The 21,921-nt window shown below is 34.1% G+C and overlaps 1 protein-coding gene across 1 annotated transcript in view; it reads left to right on the top strand.

Moving 5' to 3' along the window:
• Positions 1-21,921, top strand: part of NCAM2 (neural cell adhesion molecule 2) — a 222,339-nt gene that overhangs the window by 182,551 nt on the left and 17,867 nt on the right. Inside the window, exon 16 of the mRNA XM_065740855.1 lies at positions 5,159-5,339. Coding sequence (XP_065596927.1) covers positions 5,159-5,339 — 181 coding nt within the window. The remainder of the gene's footprint in view (positions 1-5,158; positions 5,340-21,921) is intronic.

Here is a 21,921-nt window from a genome sequence, read left to right as displayed (position 1 = left end):
AAGTGTGTTTTGACAATAGTGGATATTCTGAAGCGGGACATTCTGCAGTTGTGAATTTGTGATTGGTGCATAATGTTCCCTGCAAATAAATGTCATCCCATTATTTTGAAGAGATCTAAACCAAGTTATAAATCCATCAGTTATAAATTTGGTACCATATCTTAAATTGAATTTCATTATGCTTAAAAGAGAAGTTTTGAAATAGGCTTCTGAGCAATTGTGAAAGGGAATTCTGTTACTGTAGTTCAAATTGTAGAATGCCAACAGTCAGCTGAAAAAATGGGAGGAGGGGTTTCTCTTTCATTCCAGGTTTCAGTAGTAACTTAGAAGTGCAATGAAATAGTAAAAATATCCATATTCTGTGGTTACATACTTTTAGGTAAAGGCAAGAAAAAATGGTGTTTTAAGAAACAGTAACCACACAAAAATTCTTTGTTCTGCAGGCATAAAAGCTTTCATACTGTTGACCTGTTACAGTGTTACTATTAATGCTCTGAATGTTGGTACTGGCCTTGTATGATTTCTGGATGTGTGCTTCCATCCTGTTTGACTGTGCTGATGGATGACTGTGTTCATTTTGTGGCCTTATGATAGGTTTTAGAAAAAACTTGCAGTACATAAATACAAATCATTTTAAAATAGAGAATTTCTCATTTACTTCTGCTAGAAAACATTTTTTATGTCCCAGAGTTCTGCTTTACTTGCCAGATCCTTGAACTTTCTGTGCATTTTAGCACTATGTATGTTTTCAGCCATTTTGTGCTTTGTTCAGCATTCATCTTGTATTATTACCTCTTCTAAAATATCACCCAGACCTACAAAGTACCATCCTTCTGAACTGAATTCTTGCAAAGTCACTGCTTTAAACTGACAGATTGTCTTCCCTGAGAATTTCTTCATCTTCTTCCTGTGTTCTTTCAAGATAGTAAGGCATTTCCTGCCCCTTTTTTGTCACAGTGACCAGCATAATAAGTCTTTTTGAACTGAATTTCCAGTGCAAACAGTTCAGAGAGGATGGAAAAGAGGAAGAATTGAAAGAGGTTAATTAGATTTTTTAATGTTTCCAGAGAATGTAATCTTATGTGCAATGTACTATGGCCATTAATTGATAAGTATTATTTTCTAAACTAGTAAATAGTTCCGTTCTTCAGTTTGGCTTTACTTCTAGCATTGTCAGATTTGGCCTCAGTTTTGAGGAGAAATCAAGTAGATTGAAGTTTTACAGTCATTATTTCACATTTCTTTTTTTTGTCAAGCAATTTAGGTGCTCAAGGTACTCCCAACACTTACAAATCTAGCTCTTAGATACTTAAAAGAAAAATTTCATTGATTCTTACACTTAGATTTACTATTCAAGAAATAAGAAATGTAATTTTTAATGACTTTAGTCTAAGCCATTGTAGCAGGTTTGTTTCAATCAGAGATTTATAGTGAGAAGAGAACAGTGTGAATTTAATGCTTACAAGTAACGGTGATGGGCAGTAAGATCACCAGAAATTGCCAGTCATTGGTCAGTCTCAGAGTATCAATGACCTTTTGTAAAAAAAATATTTTGAAACTATAATGACAAAATGAAATAGAAATGAAGAAAAAATTGAATCTCTTGAGGTTGCAGATCTGATTTAATGTCTGAAATATCCAGTGTCTGGATTCTCTGATGCATGTTAACGATAAAGCTGCTAACAGTAAATAATGATTGAAGGATTTGCATTAAAGCACTCCTCAACTTAGACTTCAGTTCATGATTTCAGAGTTCCTTGCAATTGTTGTAAAACACTGTGCATATATGGAGCTTCCTATGAATTTTCAGCAATATTTATAATAGAGCAAGCCTAATAAAGTATGAAGTGTTTTTTATATATAGTTCTATTTTAGTTTATTATACATATAGTTCTATTTGCTGCTCTGTAAGCTACCAATTAAAGAGTCTTAGCATAAACAGGGAGATTTGTAGGAATATTTAACTGACAAATTTTGTGTTCTTATTACTCTCCAATCCTACACTAACAATAAAATAAACCTGGACTCATTACTGATCTCCGTTTCGTTAAAAGTACTCCAAAATCAATGTGAAATAACAGCTAGAATGAAGGATATTGCCACTGTCCTTAGTCTTTAAGATGCCAAAAGTAGACTGTATTTTAGAAGACTTTTTTAACAATTGGATGACAATTTGCTTTCCAGATACTTTCATTCTTCTCCTTTCTCCCAGTTCATGTTCTTTACTCTAGGTAAAATGCTTCGATGTCTCTGAGTTCAGTGCTTGGACTCCACCTGTTTCAGTTATCTCAATCCATCTATAAGGCTTCACTTTCAGCTAAACTTAGGGTGTTGCTTGTCTGGCACAGCACAGATATAGAGGAAAAGGACCTGGGGGTGTTGGTTGATGCTCGGCTTAACATGAGCCGGCAGTGTGCCCAGGTGGCCAAGAAGGCCAACGGCATCCTGGCCTGTATTAGAAATAGTGTAGCCAGCAGGAGCAGGGAGGTGATCATCCCCCTGTACTCAGCTCTGGTGCGGCCGCACCTCGAGTACTGTGTTCAGTTTTGGGCCCCTCACTACAAGAAGGACATTGAGGCCCTGGAGCGTGTTCAGAGAAGGGCAACAAAACTGGTGAGGGGCCTGGAGCACAACTCTTATGAGGAGCGGCTGAGGGAGCTGGGATTGTTTAGTGTGGAGAAGAGGAGGCTCAGAGGAGACCTTATTGCACTCTACCACTTCCTGAAGGGGGGTTGTGGTGAGGAGGGGGTGGGCCTTTTTCCCTGATAAATAATGACAGGACGAGAGGGAATGGCCACAAGTTGTGCCGGGGAAGATTTAGATTAGATTTGAGGGAAATGTTTTTCTCTGAAAGGGTGGTCAGGCACTGGAGTGGCCTGCCTAGGGAGGTGGTTGAGGCACCATCCCTAGCACTGTTCAAGAAGCGTTTAGATGAGGTGCTAAAGGATTTGATTTAGTAGTTCAGTGGGTAGGGATGGTGATAGGAGGATGGTTGGACTAGATGATCTTGTAGGTCCTTTCCAACCTAATGTATCTATGAATCTATGAATCTCAGATATTCTGTTATGTTCCAGCTCTTCCATTGTGTTTCTCCTGACCAAACTGAAACAATTGTTTTGTCACCTAATGTTATGTCTACTGAAGCAGCCTCCTATTTATGTGAGCAACTGGAATATTTATTTTTCAATTAGGTATATATTTTTTTTCTCCTGTGAATCTCATTTTCTTCTGATTTGCTTAGTGTGTTCACAGAACTCTGTGTGTATGCACCAGCATCACGAGTTCACCTTCTAAATTGCTTATGTTTATATTCTTTGGAAACAAGATGTACTTTATTCTAACTATTCCCAAATTTCACGAATTTAAACAGCTACTGAAATACAGCACTATATAACAGAGCTGATTCTATAATTACTGAAGAGTATTAATACATGCATGTTGCAATCGGAATTACTCTTTATATTTTATCAGTGTTACACAGGAATACAGTTTGAAAAATGTGTGATGTGAAAATATAAATGAATTCAACCAGTGGAATATAAATATAAAGGAGTTCATTCAGTTTTATGTCAGATAATTGCAAGAGGAGTCATCTGTGAGAACTAGCACTTTATTAAATAAAAAGAAATGGGTAGAAAATACTGCTTTCACTGTGTTGAGTAAACAGTTTTTACTCGTGTATTTAGTCCTTTTTCATGATTTTTAATGTAACAACCATTCTGATGTTTTTTACTGGTCTATGCTGCAGCCACTTTCACCTTGCTACAAATGTCCTGAAACAATTTTTTATTGTATTTTGATTATTTTCAGTACTATTTTGTGCTGGTGAAGTTATAGATTGAATAGAGAGTGTTTAACAAAAGGCGAAATCTGTATGGAGGACTCATCACACTCAGTACTGATAGCATATAAGTTATTGAAGCAGTACATGTAAGGGAGTTCAGTATTTCAGTCTGTTTTCTGGAGTCTGAGGACAGAAAGAATAGACATAAGCAGCATGGTTGGGCTTTCAGCTTATCTAATTCAGATATTATTTTCTTTGACACTTGTATCAGTCAAGAGCAAGATGCTTCAGTGAAGAGCCTAAATGTAAGCTACTGAAGGATGGTGGTCTGTAGCAAAAAACTGCACTTCTCTCTATTTGAATGTTTGTTTTTTTTCTCCAGAAAGCTACATCCGTTGGCTGTCCTTCTGTGTGGGATGGCCAAGATTTGGCTCTCAGCCATGGTTTTTGTCAGCGTATTGTACTTCTGTATTTAATAGGACTGTGAATTTTTACTGTTACAAATCCTTTGATCAAGATGTCTTACTGTTGTATGCCATATGTCATTATGTTGATGTCATACTGTCAGTATGCATTATTATTTTACCTATTAGTTATTTTCTAAATCTCATTTGTATAAAGAATAATATAAATACATTATGCTTCAGAAACACTAAAAGAAGAGATTGCAAAGGTAAGTACTCTAGATTCGTGAAATGCCAGAGTTAAGGCTGCTGCCTGAGGTCTCATTTGTTCCCTCTGTATTGATCTTATTACTGTGTGAATTATGTGAACATTTTTTTCTGTATACCATGTGACTGATGTGAATGTATCCTCACATCAGTGTAAACACAGAGCTGCATAGTTTTTTAACAATGTTTATATTATTGCTTACAGCCTCTTTTGCAATATGGTACTGTTGTACAATATACTTCTACAGTTAGCTGATGTATTTGGTGTGTAATTAATGTATAATATAAGCTCAGCTAGCATTTGTGAACTATTCAGGCTTGGTTTTAATGGGAAAATTCTCTTGAAGAACATTCGGCAAAGCGTAATTTCAACATCTGTATAAAATAAACTTACACAAAAATTATTCTTAGCAAAATTTGTAAGTAACTGTCCTGCTGTTCCCTAAGTTGAACTGTGCCTTTGTGCAACCCAAATGATTGAAAAAAAGTTGCTGACAAAATCCCTTCATCCACATTGTGGAATGCTGAGGCACAGTCATAATGACAAAAAGCTTGAGTACTCAGAACTCCAAAATTAGATGCTTTGAAAGTTTAAAACCTTGGACATTAGTATCTGTACTTTTTTTGCTTTTTGTAGTCAGATAGTTTAGACAAATGGTGCACAAGTTTTTGAGAATTTAAACTAATGTTTGCGTCTTTACAGAAAGATAAGGAAGACCAATGGCTAGAGAAAAAAGTGCAGGGTAGTAGAGACCACATCATCTTAGAGCATCTTCAGTGGACCATGGGTTATGAAGTACAAATTACAGCTGCAAACAGACTGGGTTTTTCTGAACCAACATTGTATGAATTTAGCATGCCACCGAAGCCCAACATTATTACAGGTAAGTTGATTTTGGAGTGTTCTCACTTTCTGAATTGCTCATACTTAGTGCGTTAATGTGTGTAGTGGAATGGTTTCTTAAGGTAACTGGAGTCTTCCTTAACTGACAAAGCTTAAGGCTGCATACTCTGTTATCAGTAAAGTAAACTCAGCTAAAAATCCTTAAATGGGACTTTCCTTTTCTGCTTTGCTCTTAGTAATGTTATGTCTAAGCACAGAACAAACTCTGAAACTTCAACTCAGATAATGACAGTTAATAAGAAATATAATGTTTAAGATGCATTTATTATACATTTTTAAAGTTGCCTCTTACTGCATATGTGCCTGTTTTCAGTAATGTTATTTGTTAGAATTCTGTATGTCAGCCGTCTCTGCATGTGCTTTGAGGTATACATGTAACAAGGGTTCTTATTCTAGCGACTGATGAGACTAAAACTTCAAGGAGGGCTCTTTAGATACTGTCTTACTGATTAACAGTACTCAATAAGCATGCAGCCTTCTCATTGGCCTTTTAGCAAGCTTTGAAATATGTAAATATATTGCTTATATTTCTCAGTGTTTCAGTAGGAAGATTTAGAACTTTTTAAAGGAAAACTGAATAGGAGATAAGAGTGAGTGTTTCTCAGTAACTAATCACCAAATTTTGGTGCTTCTGAAGTTATATTCTGGAGTAACAATGAAAATTATTTAATTCAGAATAAATGTAAATTGTGATGGTAATTTCTGATATTTCATGAGTAATTTTAGGTTTTATAAAGCAAATAATATGAAGAAAGTATCTATTTACCTAACTTATGAATTAAATTGCTGTAGAGAGAGTTGATTTGCTTCTTGATTGAGATTCAGGGCCTTTATATGCCAGTGTATTTCTTTTTAGACTGACAGTGCTTCATGATTGCCATCATTCAGAATAAGAATTTTACTACACAGTAAAAAAAAAAAAGGGGGAACAGAAACACTGGGAATTTGATTACCCCAAGAAAATGATAGTAAAGACTCACCTTGGTAAATTTTTAGTTTGGCACATTTGAATACCAAAATCTAACTTCTTTTACACTTCAGCTGATGTATATAACCTATTATGATTCTTTAAATAATTCCCTATCATTGCCACAGCTGCTGTAAATGAGAATCATGAGATGCCTGTGTAAATTATAACATAAATAGTTTCTGGATGTTGAAGTAAGAATTGGCTTTTTAAATATATCTTGAGAAGATATAAGATGTTTCTCTGAACACAGCTTTATAGCAGTTATGGAGCTTTTTCCTTTCAGTACTCTTTCATAACCTCAAAATAGTCGTAAGGAGAAATCCGCTACACTATTGAACATCAAGTCTCCTTTATATGAATCATTATTGCAATTATGATTGTGGAACTAATTAGTTTCCTTGACAACTGTTTTTGAAAGTCTGAAAAGGGTGTGAAATTCCCATCATAAGAACATTCTGTAAGCAATTTAAAAAAAATATGTCAGAAGAGACTTAAAATCCGTGGATATTAATATTCACATTCATGAGTTGGCATGGTTATCTGGTTATGAAATGGCATAATATTATATTCTTAATATAACAAAAGTAAAAATTAACTCGATAGAAAATGTTTATAAAAAGCTCAACTGACAGCAGATCAGTTCTTTCTGGTACAAGTTAGACAACTCAGATGATGCAATATTTATTTGCTCTGAAGCTTGTATATCTAGGCATCTACAGCTGAAGAAGGAATAAGGCAATTAGGCAGAATTTTGAATGAAATCTGCAGCATCTCTCCTGTGCTTACTTAGCTGGTTGCGGTGGCTGAGATTCTTTTTCTAATTATTTATGTTTTTATTAGAAAAGTTTATAAGATTCATGAATGTTTTCATATGTACATGCCCAGATCTGTCTGAACTATTTTCGTCTTGCTCTTAATGTCATTCAAAAGCAAGGTATCTGTAGGTCCTATGTAGCCAGTCTCATGGGTACTGCATATCTCAAGAGAATTCTGTGATTCCCTAAGTGTCATCATGATCAGCTATAGCTAACATAATATTACATCACAAGTGTGTACAAGCTAATACAAACCATTGTAGTGCTGGAGAGAGTTGGAGGCAAGGATGCATTTGCTGTCTTTACCATGGAAGTGCTCAAAGAGCTATTGGATATGTCAGAAGTAGTCATCCCTGAGTGCGGGTACTGGAAGCTAATACTCGTTCTGTGAATACACAGTTCCTTTGGGAACAGAACCCACAACTTCGATGGGTTAGAGAATTGTGAATGAGGGCCAGTGGGTCCTGGCTGACAGTCAAATTTTATGGTAAAACAATGATAATCATCCACTATTAGTCTTAGTTATGGGAAGAAGCCTTAGGCTGCAAGTTGGCATCAGTTAGATGTATGAACGATAGCAACATTCCTTTAAATTTTCACACAGTTGACCTTGGCAGCCTCCAGCTCGGTGTACTTCATTTTGTAATCTCTGTGCCCAGACCTATAAAACTGTCTCCATTCACTGAATCACTCGCATTTGTGATTAGTTCCTCAGAATTTGTAATTCTTTTAATAAAATTTTCCTGGTTTTCTAAATTTCTTTCAGAATAGAATATTGCACTGTGTGGTACTCAGCGAGTTGACTTGTTAAAACATCTAAAACATTAAATGTATGTGTAAATACATTAATGTATGTGTATGTATACATGCATGCATTTCTCTAAATTGTAACTACATATATAATGTTACTTTCTAACTTCTTTATTTTTTGTTGTCAGAATTTCCATCTATTTAACTACTTAAGTGTGTGAGCATGTATCTGAGAATCACACTTTGAAGAAAGAGTGACCTACCTAGCCTTAAATGTCACACTTTATGTATTCCAGTATCTCACTGGGGATATTAGTTGGCAGTACTTGTAGGCAGGTACAACTCTAAGATCAGTGTGCTTGCTTATGAGTGAAGTCTTTATCAGATTTTAACCCTCATTTGTGATATTTTAGAAAATCTCATTTCAGTTTCTCTGTAGTGTTGTATCTTCTAATTTTGTGGGAAAAAAATAGAAGTATTCTCAAAGAAGCTGTGTGCCTTAGCTCTTAGCTGTTTATCAGTCTTTGGACAGAATAGCCTACCCTCTATAGCTGTAACAAATTCTCTGAATAGGTGTCAATAGGAGCAGATGAACTCCATCAGCTTCCAGAGGTGACAGCACAGCCCATTTGTATGGGTCCATTGAATCTCCCTGAGCAGAGCAGAGATGCATATCCTCTCATTTTGTACTGTGCAGCTGGTATAAAAATGTCCAAGTCATAGCTGTCATTCTGAAACATTATTATTGAAACCTATAAATACATCTGCAATTCTATATTAAATCTTAAACGAAAACGAAATGAATTATGTTAAAAGAGGATAATTTATGCAATTGTTAGACGTGTTTTCTGAAATGAGTGGCAAAGATTTATACAGGTGTGGTCTTCCAAATGCTTTTATCCAATTATTGCTGTTTCCATAGAAGTCTGGTGTATATTAAAACTGGCTGCAATTTGTATTTTATCGTAACAGTTTTTCATCTGCACTGTAAGTTAATAACTTGGTAGAATAGCAGGAAAATGAGAAAAGCATATGAGAACAGTAAGAAGTCCTTAGTCCTTATTTCCCTTCTCTGTATTGTTTTTTGGTTTTTGTTTGTTTGTTTTTTAAACATAAGCTATTAGAATATTTTTTCTTTACTAACATTCCTGAAAATGTTTGACTCTCGTATGAGCCCATGATTGTTATAGTACTGAACATATTTACTTTTTTTCAGTGTATATCTGATAATATCTGTATATTGATAATTCTTATAATCTTACAGTGATAGGTGAAGGGGGACAACCTAAAACATATTTTCTCTCACCATCACTAGTACCAAAGTTGTTTTTCCACGCAAAACATGGTCAGTAATATTTACATAAATGCAGCTCTAGGATTTTTCAGTAGCCTCTAGCTGAGTAGCTCATATCAATATGATAGATGTTTTTTATATATGCAAATTTGAATGTGTGTATGTATATCTTACCATTACATAGATAAAACTGGGCTGTTGAAGTAATTTATTGGAATATAAGATAGGATAATGAACTTTTTACTCTGGAGACTGGAAATCACTACGTAGAGAAAATAGAAAGAACTTTCTATGACGCCTACAGTTTTGTCTCAGAGCATGTCCTTTTCTTTAATGTAGTTCTCAGTTAAACAGTTCAGTAACTTTTTGGAGTTGAAATAAACTCAAAATTATTCCATATGGGTCACTGGGGAAGGTTTTTGATCCTGTCACATCCTGCTGCTAGACAGCAGCCTCTGTTGCTCCAGGTGCTCTCTACACCCCTCACATTCCTTCAGTCTTGCCACATGGGCTGGAAGAAGCTCCCTGTGGCAAAATATTCCTTCCTCTGAAGGGAGACGTAGCCTTACTTTTCTCCAGAAGGTTTCCTGGGTCTTCTTTGAGTTAGTGATTACAGAATCAGAGTGGTTGAGACTGTAAGGGACTTCTGGAGGTCATCTTATCCATACCCTCTGCTTAAGTAGGGGCAGGCAAGTGTCTCTTGATATCTGTGTCCACACAGCTTTTGGATATCTCCGAGAATAAAAGCTACACAACATCTGAGGGCAGCTCGGTCCGGTTCTCAGTCATCTTCATATTAGAAAGGCTTCTCCTTATGTTCAGACAGTGCCTCCTGTGTTTCAGTTTCATATTGTCCTTCAATGAGAAGACCTTTGATCCATCTTCTTACACCATTCCCCCTGAGTTTTCTCTGCTGAACATTTCCAGCTCTCTTAGCCTGTCCTCAAAGAAGGATGTCCCAGACCCTTAAATCCTTTTACAGGCCCTTTGCTGGACTCTCTCCAGTAGCTTCATCCCTCTCTTTTACAGTGGTATCTGCAAGCTCCCTCAGTGCTTGAGTATGTATACCATAAATGCCCATGAACTTAAGAATGTCTGGTTTGCTTAGGTATTGTCTACTTTTAATCTTTGCTCCAGACTTTCTAGTGTATCTCAGTCCTTAGATTTCCGAAGTTGAAGATACCCCTGCTATGTTTATTTTCCAGTTTTGTGTTTATAGTGCTTCCACTCATAACACAAAGCCAGATTTCTTCTTTCCTCAGTTTCAGTTCAGTAGAAACAACAGCATTCTTTAGACCAGGTTGAGTTTTTAGTTACATCTGTGGCATTTTATTGCCGCTGTACACAGTCAGTAATTCATGGTTCTGCAAATGTAAATTGACTGTCTACTAAGCAATTCTGTAGATAATGAAAAAGGGAACAGCTGTAGATAACACCTTTTGAATATTTTGAAAAATTAGGCAGAGTCATCATATTTGAAATTAGTCCCTAATGATGTGTTATCTCAGAACAGAGCTTCACTTCTGAGGCAGAGTTAGCTCAGAGGTAATGTCAACAGTTGGCTTCTTTTAATTTTTCTTAATTCTAGGGAAAGATCAGTTGCATCAGTAAGAGTTAAATTAGGTGGCCTGGGGTCTGTGTAGTTCTTTTTCTTCTTTCCATTTAAGTAAGCTAGAAAGTATACTAGTAGATACTTAAGCCTGGACTAAAAGTCACTGCTTGAGGTTTGAAAGTTGCCTGTTTAAATCTACAGGAAAATGCTATAGAATTGTATTATTTATTGATTGTTTAAGAAAAACCATTTTGGCATGCTAATGGCTTGTGACTATACTGCGTGTCTTCTGATAACTTTTGAATGCATTTCAAAAATAATACATTCCTTCAAGGTTTTTTAAAACATGGCAGATGAGAAAAGAAGCCAAATATTCTGTACACTGGTAAGAAAAAGGCTGAATTAAAAATTTACTCACTTTTAACATTAAATCAGAATCATTTGGGAATTAACAGTTGTAGCTTTCTGGCTCTTGATCCTTGCAGCAGCTTGGAAAGCACCAATAAATTTAAACCAAATAGAAAACAGAAAAGCACGTGAGTTTGAAGATCTTTCTGAAGGCAAAATTTCCATTACAAAAATCAGAAATTTTAAGAACAGAGCATCTCTTTAGTTCAGTTTTAGTTTTATGAGGACAGTTTAGGTTTACATACCTACGTTTAACTTGGTTCCATTTTTAAGTTACAAGCTTTTCCTTCAAGACAAACACTTCTATATTTATTGGAGAACTGTAGGTAGATCTGGTAGTTCCTCTAGATAAGTGCTCACTTACAACTCTGCAAATTAATCTCTTGTTAGACCTCTAAATCAGGAAACTGTAATATTTTGATGGAGATGCACAGCTATAGTCTTACAACTTTTAGAGTAGCAAGATTTTATTCACGTGAACAGTAGAACCATTTTCATAACATAATTGGTGTTAATTAATACCGACTACTTTACATAATACTCTTTAAATTGGCTGAGAGAACCTTAACTTTAGAAGGAACTCCTTGAGAAAGAGGCCTTTGGATTTTTCATCTTGTTAAAATACATTAAAATCCTTTGTGCATATTTTAGTTTTATGTATTTTTAACAAATGCCAAAATGTAAGTCTAAAACCTGTTTCTTTCAAGAGTATGTATCGTACATACATATTTTTTGTATCATGTTCTAATAAGTTTATGTAATAGCCAGAACTGAAAGAGTATTTTGTGTTATGAAGCCTTTCTAGCTTTGACTTATTAGTTTTTTATTTAAATCTAAAAGGAAGAACTGTAGGGAAGGGAAAAAAGGAAAGTGTTGTGGATATTAGTCCCTTTACAGCTCTGACCATGCTGCCAAGACATTGAAGAGCTGCAGCATTACCCTACAGAGGTTAACTCCATCCTTTGTTTGTAGGTTGAAGAACATTGTTATTCCAAAATCAAAAATGAATACTTGCCTGACTGTCATCAGCGTGTATTGCTTTTCTGAAAGAAGAGTTTTTCTTTACTATCTAAAGTTCAGAAAAGAGCAGAGAAAAGAGATGAAATGTCTTTATGATCTCATGATTTGAGAGTAATAGTTGTTGGTAGGAATCAGAGAAATCAATATCCAAATCCACAGCATGATGGTACTTCCCACAAAACCTGTTTGCAACATTGTTTGCAAGCTAGTAACATAAGCTGCAGAGTAAGAGCTGTTTCTCTTCAAATTCAGGAGATTAACATTGTTTTAAATGACAGTAGTCTTACTGAATGCTGAAAAGAAGCTGAGTTTGCTCCATTGTGCAAAAACTGTAATGGTTTTTATATGAGGACTAGAGATTACTACTGAAATTATTAGAACCTACCTGATATAATCAGACAAATAAAAAGTCTTACACTATCACTACAATCATATATGGTTTTAGGTGAAAATTAATTCAAGATTTTTTTTTTTCACAAAACAGTATAACTATTACAGGAAATTACTACCACTGAATACTAAGAATACTAAAAAATACTACTGAATAGTTGAAGACTTAGAAAGTACAAGTGATAATCAAAGGATGTGTGATAATCAAAGGATGTGTAATCTGTGTTCACAGAACCTCTGATTCAAAAGCAACTGAATTTGTTTTTTTTCCTGGGAGATGAAGTTTGCTTATGTATTGAATGCATATAATATAAAATCATATACATTCAATAATTTTGAATATATTTTGAAAATAATTTTATATAATAATATAAAATCCGTATATATATATTTATATATTGAATGTTGAAGCACTGGTTCACACTTTACAAGTATGGTTCTTTTAGTCACTATACTTATCATTAGTATTTCCTAGTATTATGTTGCTATAGAATAATAATTATTTTTAAAAGTACATATTAAACAATTATTAGGTATATTTCTACTAATAAGTTTCTTAATAAAAAGTTTCTTACTGTACACAGAAGGATCAAACCGTTCTTAACAAAAAATAACTTTGAATTTTGAACAGCTTGAACATCATTATTTCTTAAATAAACTTGTAGCATTAAAAACAGCACAGTAATGATATGGTTTGGGTAAGGTGCTGTCTTTTCTACTTGGTTCCTAACACTAAGGTGTTTGTGAAATAAGAGCATTCATGTTACGAGTGCATAATGCTAAACATTATGCAGCCAAGTCATGATAGCACGTTTCCCACTGGAGCATATTCATAAAGCAACAGATCTGTCTTTTATGATTGATTTGAATGGTTTTGCAGGAACTGTATGTGATTTAAATCCCCAAATGTTTTGATTTTGGGCAGTTTACATTCTGCATTTCTTAGTGTGTATTTTTGAGAGAGATAATGATTTATCTAACAATTGCCTTTCTCTTTAGACTGTGAACTCGATAGATTAGAAAAGATACTACATTATATTCTTGCTAAAATCTAATAAATTGTCGTCTATGCTGATATTAACTCCAAATAAATTGTTTTCAAGCTTAAATAATTCTATTAAGGAACAGAAATATCACAGTACAAATGAAAATAGGGGCGCTTAAACTTTTTAATCTACTCCCATTACATTTTCTTAAAATTCACTTTTTAAAATAGGTTCAGATGTAAGCAGTGTTATTGTTCACACTACACAAAATTTTCTACATTTCAGTTTCGTTTGAAATCTGTCTTCAAACGGTAGCCTTACACTGATGTTCACTCTCCATATAATTACTGTCACTGTACCTAAAAAACAACAACAACAACAAAAGAATATCCAGTCAAGGAAATTGAAATGCTTAAACATACACTGTATTGTACAAACTTGACTACATCATCTGATAGAAAGGGAGTTTTCAATATAAACGTTAGTAAAAAATATATATGTAATACATATTTATACAAATTTCAATACATTGGATTGCATCCAGACCTACTGTAAGGACTTGAATATCCAAGAAGTTGAACATTTTGAAAAGCCACATTGTTCTGATCGTACCCTAGTATTAAAGTAAAAATGTAAGTAATTACAACTGCTCTTGCTTGATTGCATTGGTCTTTCTTATTTCGGATGGACATTTTTCTTACGTCAGCATTATTAAGGTGATCTTTTGATTGGTCTGTTCTAGATCTCCAATAATTCAGAAACTTTTTTTTTCCCAAGAAGAAAATGCTTAATAAGCTTGTGTTTTCTTTATATTCAGGCATGATGAGAATCTTTTTTCGCATGTAATTATGTACCTTTTCTACAGTTTCTTCCCTCATCCTAGTCCGCTATTAGTTATTGCTTCAAATATCCACTATCTCTGATGGGTAATTTCATTGTAGTTTACTGACTTCCATGTACCTCCAGTGCAAAAAAATACACATTTAATACATACTCGAATGCTTTTATTATAGTAATGTTTTTCAAGTGATTGTATTTGGCACAATGTTACTGTTGAATTAATTCTTTTTTCCTCTTTTTTTCTTTCTCACTGTCACTGTTTTGTTTTGTTTTTCCTTTTGATGCTATATTTTTAATATTTTATCTAATTTTTCACTTTTTCTTTTCAATATATTTCTCTCACACTCTTTATTTTCTATAACACTTCTTGTCCACACAGATAGATGCTGTGATGCTACTAGACGTGAAAATGGAGGCCAGTCCCTGCAGCTGAATGCTGCTGATTTCTCTTTCATTGTAGTCATAAGTTTCTGGTGCATATTGTGAAGCTGTTGATGAGGCAAGCAATACGTATTTTTCCTTTCCCTCCTAATTTAATATTTAGAGAAAAATAAACACAAACATGTAAAGACATAAATAAATGTACTTTTCTATAGCTCTTCTAAAATTTCTAATCCAATATAAGAACCTGAATAGTGTAATTTCTTCAGTCTGTGCATGTAAAATTCTTCATCCAGTTTTTTGGTATCTTGTAAATTCTGCAACAAATTCAACAGATTATGCTTGGCTTTTCTGTCTGACAGAAGTTGGAGAACATGATCTATTCAGTTTCATGTGATAAATTTGAGCCAACGCTGTTTTCTAAAATATATTTTGATATATCTGCTTATAAGAAATCTATGCCTAGACTTTAATTTGAGTAACATCGCTTTCTAGATATGACATCAATTAAACTTCCATAAGAGCATTTTGATTCTGTATTAATCCCTTTCACAGTGTTGTGCTTATACTGTCTCCCATGTTGTGCTTAAAACTTTGTGCTTAATGTAGACATGTTTTGTAGTTCCTACTGGTTTTAAAAAGCGTTTCTTCCCTGATTCATAGAATTCAATTTCGTATAATTCCTACGTGCCTCTCTGCAGCCATGCTTCAGCACATAAAATAAAGGTTGCTGTCCTCCATACTCAGTTCTTGAAATTGGAACAGTGCTACATTCAATTTCATGACATTTGTTGGGTCTTGAGTCACCAGTGGGCTTAATCTTGACCTCCAGTAAAGAATAGGTAAAAACCTTTTCCCAATTTCACTTGGAAAATGTGTGTTCTATGTAATTTAGAACTCAGAAGTATGGAACAAAGAATACAAAGCCTCAGAGTTAGTAAGCTAATTTTGTAAGTATCAGTGGTGAAGTTTATCCGCATATATCTGATATTAGAAGCTATGTAGTTGACTTTTTTAGGTTACTTGCCTTCAAATCATTGTTGAATGTAGCAAACATAATACATTTATGATACACGGTTGCTTTTTTTTTCTTTCATTTCTTTGGGGGTTTGTTGGGTTTTTTTAACCATTAGCTTATAACTTTGAAATTATTTGGCCAAGTTTAAAGTCATATATCTTCCCTAGTGTAAGGGATATTCTTATTTCTTAGAAACTATGATTATTTTCTGTTTTGACAGTTTCTGTTTATTCTCTGAAGTCGTTCAAACAATATTAGTAAAACCTTTTTCCATCATCAACAGACAAACAAACAAAAGATCATTTCAGAAAACTAGCTTATGTCATAAGTAAGATATCCTCAGAGTGCATATGTGTAAATCTGAATACTATTTTATTTTAATCACAAAAAAGACTTGTATCTAAGTCTGCATATTTAATATAATGAAATTATAGATGAAATTCAAGCAAACACTATTTTTTGCTTTCTTGTAATCAGAAAAACTTTCACCTTGTTAAGTATGGCAACTGCTTCCTTCACAAACATTGTTTATGTGCTGTATCACTTTAACACAATGCCATTTCACTAATTTGAACAAAATCACATTGACATGGGCTTGGCATAACATGGTGGAGAATAAGATTTCTATTCAAATTTTCTAAGAGTTCAAACTTGGTTCCCAGTCAAAGTTAGTTGAGTGAAAGTGTGGTTTACTGTGAATAATAGAAATGTACACGTTTGCTTTGTTATTTACTTTTATAATTGTTACTTTTATAACAAACAAGTTATCTATTTAATGCTGTGGTCCCTAGAGACATTAATGAGTGAAGAATAGGAATCTTATCATTAACTTTTTTTATTTTATGACAACTTCTCTTTCTAACTGTGGTTTGAGACACTAGCTGCACTTAACAGTCATAAAAAACTTTCAAATGAGAAAATAGATTTTCAGTTGATAACAGCTGTGATAAGTGCTATTGCTTATGCTAAATAGTTTTAAAGGAAGAATTATCTCAGGAACTTTTGCAAGATGCTTTATTTTTTGGTAATCATTTATAAAATATAAAATCCATAGGATAGAAAATTGTTATCATCTTTTTTTTTCTGTTATAATAGCAGCAACAAAAATACATACTGTAAGTACATCTGTACTGAAATTAGAGAACTGACATTTAGCAAATACGTAGAAAGATGCTGCTTATATTCACAAGGAGAAAGAAAAAACTCCCTGCTCAAGTCTGTTCTCATTATAAGTCTCTGAAAATCTCAGTACAAACTGATCAAGAGAGAATTAATTGATCTCCATTGGATGTGCTTCAGCACAAGTGCAGCATAATCTGCTCCAGTGAGCTCTTTCTCACTTTGCAGAAGCACAGTTGTACAGACACTGTGGCTCCTTGTAAAACCAGAGGAGCAGTAAATCCTTCAAGATGCTTTTGTTTTCAGCCAAGGCCTTTCTCCACTGTGATCCCATTGTAAGGTAGGGAACAGATGCATTTAAGGAAAATAGCTTTCCTTTGTGGGCATGATAGAGCACTCTCTAATGCAGTGCTGAATAACAAAGAAAACAAAAATATGGATACCATCAAAACTAGTCAGCACCTGTCACTGGATAACTAAAACTTCTAGAAGAAATCTTAGTCGATCTCATAAAATGAAAAGTAAAACTTGTCCTCATTAAGATCGTGCAGTAAGCAGTCAACACAGTTATAATCATTCCTTATTTTGCAACATTTTCCTAATCTTCTAAAATTTGCAACCTTTATGGTCTTCTACTAACTTTTTTATTGCGTATATTTAATATGTCATAAACCTGTGTCTGTTCTAGTTAAACATTTGAAATATTCTTCGCTGGTTAAAAATTTACCATTGTGCCATTTCAGATAGGTATATAGTATGACAAGATAGGACTTAGGGCACAGAGAGTGATGAGCTCTGCACTCTCCAAGCATATTATGAAAGGGCTAATGAAATGCAGTGAAAATTTTCAGAAGCTCCATAAGCATCATGACTGAAAAGTTGGCTTTTTTATTCAATGCCACAGTGCGAGTGGGATTCATTTTTCTAACTGATGGTAGATTTAGCTATGTTTGTAAAATGAATGACATTTTAGGTCTACCCCAATTTATGTTGTTCTGCTTTATGTATTTTGAAATTATCAGACATTGTGAATATATTATTTTTCTTTTGGCTTTACCCTTCCCATCAGAGTCTAACAAGTATGCAGTAAGCCAGTACTGAAGGGACTTTGTTACAAGAGAGGCAAGCCACTCTAGGCAGTGTCCCGAAAATACTGTTAGGAGAAAGAAGGGGAACAGAATAATGTGCTTGGGTTGTTAGTCCGTCTCCTGACATGAATAATTAATCTAGTTTTGTTTGAATTCCTCTTCAAAAAAAGTCATCATTCGTTCTTTAAAAACAACGAGAACAAGATTATTTTGCAATATTTTATACATTTGTTAGGAAGACACACTGAAGATTTTAAAATCGTCTTCCTACAGACCAGAATATGGAAAAGTGAGAAGAGACATTTGCAAATTAAAATATAATTGGTAGATAAAGACTGAATAGCTTTTAAATTGTAGTTTAGACTGTATTACAATGATAAATATATCTTCACAAATTGAGTGTGATATTCTGCTATCATTAGTACTTAAATGTTAGATTAGTAAATTTGTTCCTTTAAATATAGTAATTGTGAAAGAGATTTTAGATCTGATGATTGACAATGTAAAGCATTCCCATTTCTCAACATTGTCACATGTTTTGAAATGCTAATATTTAACTGTCTGCAGGACTGAAGTGCTGAAATGTTCTGCGCTGAACTTACTGCCTTAAATTTAAATTGATGGAGCAGAAACGTAAAGAAGAATAATGCTTATTCTTTAATATAGCAGTATATCTCAGAAGAATAATATTTTAAAAATCTTTTTATTTACAACTTTTTGAGCTAAGGCTGCCTTCTTTCCTAATCAGATTCCAGTTGTCTTCTTGTTTCCTGAGTTCCAACAAGTTACAAATAGAACATCAGATACAATCCTTCTATTTTTTACAGTAGGGTTATTAGAAGATAAATTGCTGTCTAGATAAATAGGAAAATATTGCCCATGAAAACACATACTGCTCATGTGAAACACATAAATTCATCAGACATAAAATATGTCTGTCTGTATGGTTTCACAGGATGTACAAAGCATACTATCACTAAAGAACAAATTAACATCCCATTTAATATTGTGATGGAAGTATAGATCCAAACACTAATGAAAAAAATACGTTCATGGAAAAATAGAATGAAAGCAAATATATGAGTTTAATTAAAGATGTAAAAATATGTTCAATATTCAGTTAGATCCATGGGTCTAACTTGGTGAGTTATAGCATGCAGACTTTGCGCACTAAATTCTATAACTCTACTCATGTCTATATGTAAATGTAAATGAATTGATTAAGCTTTCAGAGACATTTTTTTAAGAGATAACAGTGATGCATGTGCAGTGTGTGAGTGCACTAATAGTCTCCAGTCTTCTACCTGTGATCCATTATGTTGATGATTACCATTTCTCATTTCTTCAGGATTTTTAGGAGAAAGGGGGGGGGGGGGAATGTTGTTGAACAATATCAAGACAAATGTTGATTCTGAGGTCTGTAATGGCATCAGTGAGATCTGTGCTACATCCAGGGCTCTGTTGAGCTTATCACATTTTACTTCATCCATCCCATTTCTCCAGGCATACAAGGAATCTTCAATTTTCCTTTGATTCACACATAGTGGACTTCAAGTCTAATGGGAACTTACAGGGGAAATTCAATTTCTTCTAATGACAATGACAATCTCCTAATAAAGTTACTGGTGTCAAATAGCAAACAGAAAATCTGACCACTGCCAATTTAGAAACAGTACCTGTGTGGAAGATGTATGTTTGGGAGCTATGTTAAGTATAAATGCTTTACAAACACTAATTCAAGCAGTCAAGGTAGGAATATCCATTTTTGTCCATACTTTATATAGTCTGAAGTTCTCAGAAAAAAGTGGTATTTACTCTTGTCTTTGTAATTACATTACCAAGTATGATATTGTTATTAATGGTTCTGAATACTAATTTCATACCCAACATTTTTGTAGAGGCAACTCCTAGTAAAAACATCATTTTTATATAATTTTATTAATGATACATTTTAAAGGAACTATAATACAAGCAAAATTAATCTACTTAATGAAAGTTTCCCAAGGAATTGCATTTAAAAATGCATACTTCTTTGAAAAATATTGCAAGCACCACAATTTCTGTAAGTTTATTGTTTCAAAAACAATATGAAAGGCAGTAAAAAAAAACAGATTTAAAACAGTTTAATAAGTAGAATAATCACATGGTTTCAGTTCATCACATTCACCTTTCACTGCCACTTTGCCTCACTAGTTTCTTCCATGCATGCAGTACCTGCTGTCATTCCGCTGCTTTGTCCCTGGAGAATGTGTGAATAGTGTCAGTGTAATGTCCTTCAGTGTCTTTCCAAACACAGTGTCGAGAAATGTATGTAACTTTGTGTGTCTTTCATCTGTTGTTCAAAGTTCATATTTTGTGCAGCTTCTGTCTTCATTTTTTGTAATAAACAGAACTGACTTAAACCATTTCTATCTGTATTTTCTTTATTATTGATAAATACTATTTTTCTTGCATTACCTGTCTTGTGACTGAAAAGATTTTTTTTAGTGTTGTATCAGTATTTATATTTCCACAGTAAAACTCAACATTTTATCCAATAGCAAATAGATCTGTTGAAAAAAATCAAACTCATTACATTAAAATTCTCTGATTTTCACTTTGGTTCATGCTAGATTGCTGCCATGCTAGTAAACTAATAGAGCAAATGTGTGAAATACTCTAAGTATAGTGTCTGAGCACTTGATCTGCACCAGTTTAATCTGTCTTCTTGAAACAATTGTATCTCAAAAAGCAAGTGTTCTGTACTAGAAAAAGCTGTAGTGGTGCACAGCACTTCCATGCTGTGTGAAACTGCTGACACACTCATTTGTATCAGTGTAACTATTTCAAATGAAAACATGCATCATAGACTGCCAACTCTCATCATATTAAACTTACATTTTTATAGCTAATGCTATACAATAATTATGCACTTAAAACATTATTCCAAGTAATACTTCCAAGCTCAAAACTGCTTTGTTTGCATTTACTTCTGTAAAGAGATAAAAGAAAGTACTGTCAGGCCTGAAATATTTTATCATTTCAAATGCAGCACCAACAGTTGGACTCTTTCAGGCTTCCTGACTATAATTCTCTGGTTATAGCTGTCATCCAGCATAAAGATGCAAAATTGTCTCAGGTCTCTGCAGTATACACATATGATTTTGAATCCTTCCAATTAGAACAATAAAAATAATTTGATCTTTTATGCAATAACAGTACTCAGAACACCCGTAATTGTATGTTTTCAATATACCTGTCTATCTTAATTAATCTTCACAGATTTTGAGAAAATCCTTCAAGAGATGTTCAGTAAATCTGTTGTCAGTTTGGACTGAGGAAACCAGGACACAAAAACACAGTCATTTCTTCAAGACCTTCTAACAATCCTGAGCAAAGCAGCTGATTCCACAAACTCCAGACTCACTGTCATTGCACAGTCATTTCCCACTCAGTGTACAGGAAAGCTGGGCTTTCTAACCTCCCTTTTAGGAGCTTTTTGTTGAAAGATTTCTCACACATCTGACATTCTGGGGCTTTCCTTCCATGTGTTTTTTTCTGTCTTGAAAAACTGGGGAAAACGTATTGCTTTGCTGGCTGAAGTGTGAAACAGATCACCCTGGAAATGTGTTTCTTCTCTTGCCTTGTCTGGCTGCTGCTGCCAGAAGAGTGGGGATTTCTTCCCTCTTTCCTCTAGAGTTGCCTAAGGAAGTAAGCAATAGCAAAAAAAAAATTATGATTTAGTATAGTTGCAGAGCAGATATACAAAACAAAGAGCTGTAGCTACCTGATAACTTTCAAGGTGCATTAGAGGTTCTTCTGAATCTGCTTAAGGATAGCTTGATGATGCTATGAATAATTTAAAAAACTCTGCTTAGAAAATATAAACAACAGCTCCAAGGAATAACTTCAGTTCCAAACCTAGAACTTCTTCTACTTAACATAGCTTTCT

Source organism: Cyrtonyx montezumae, unplaced genomic scaffold (assembly GCF_038088225.1).
Source record: "Cyrtonyx montezumae isolate F1298 unplaced genomic scaffold, pur_monq_1.0 scaffold_3, whole genome shotgun sequence".
Classification (NCBI taxonomy): Eukaryota; Metazoa; Chordata; class Aves; order Galliformes; family Odontophoridae; genus Cyrtonyx; species Cyrtonyx montezumae.
Note: the sequence above shows the minus strand (reverse complement) of the source record. Positions and strands in the feature narration are given on the sequence as shown.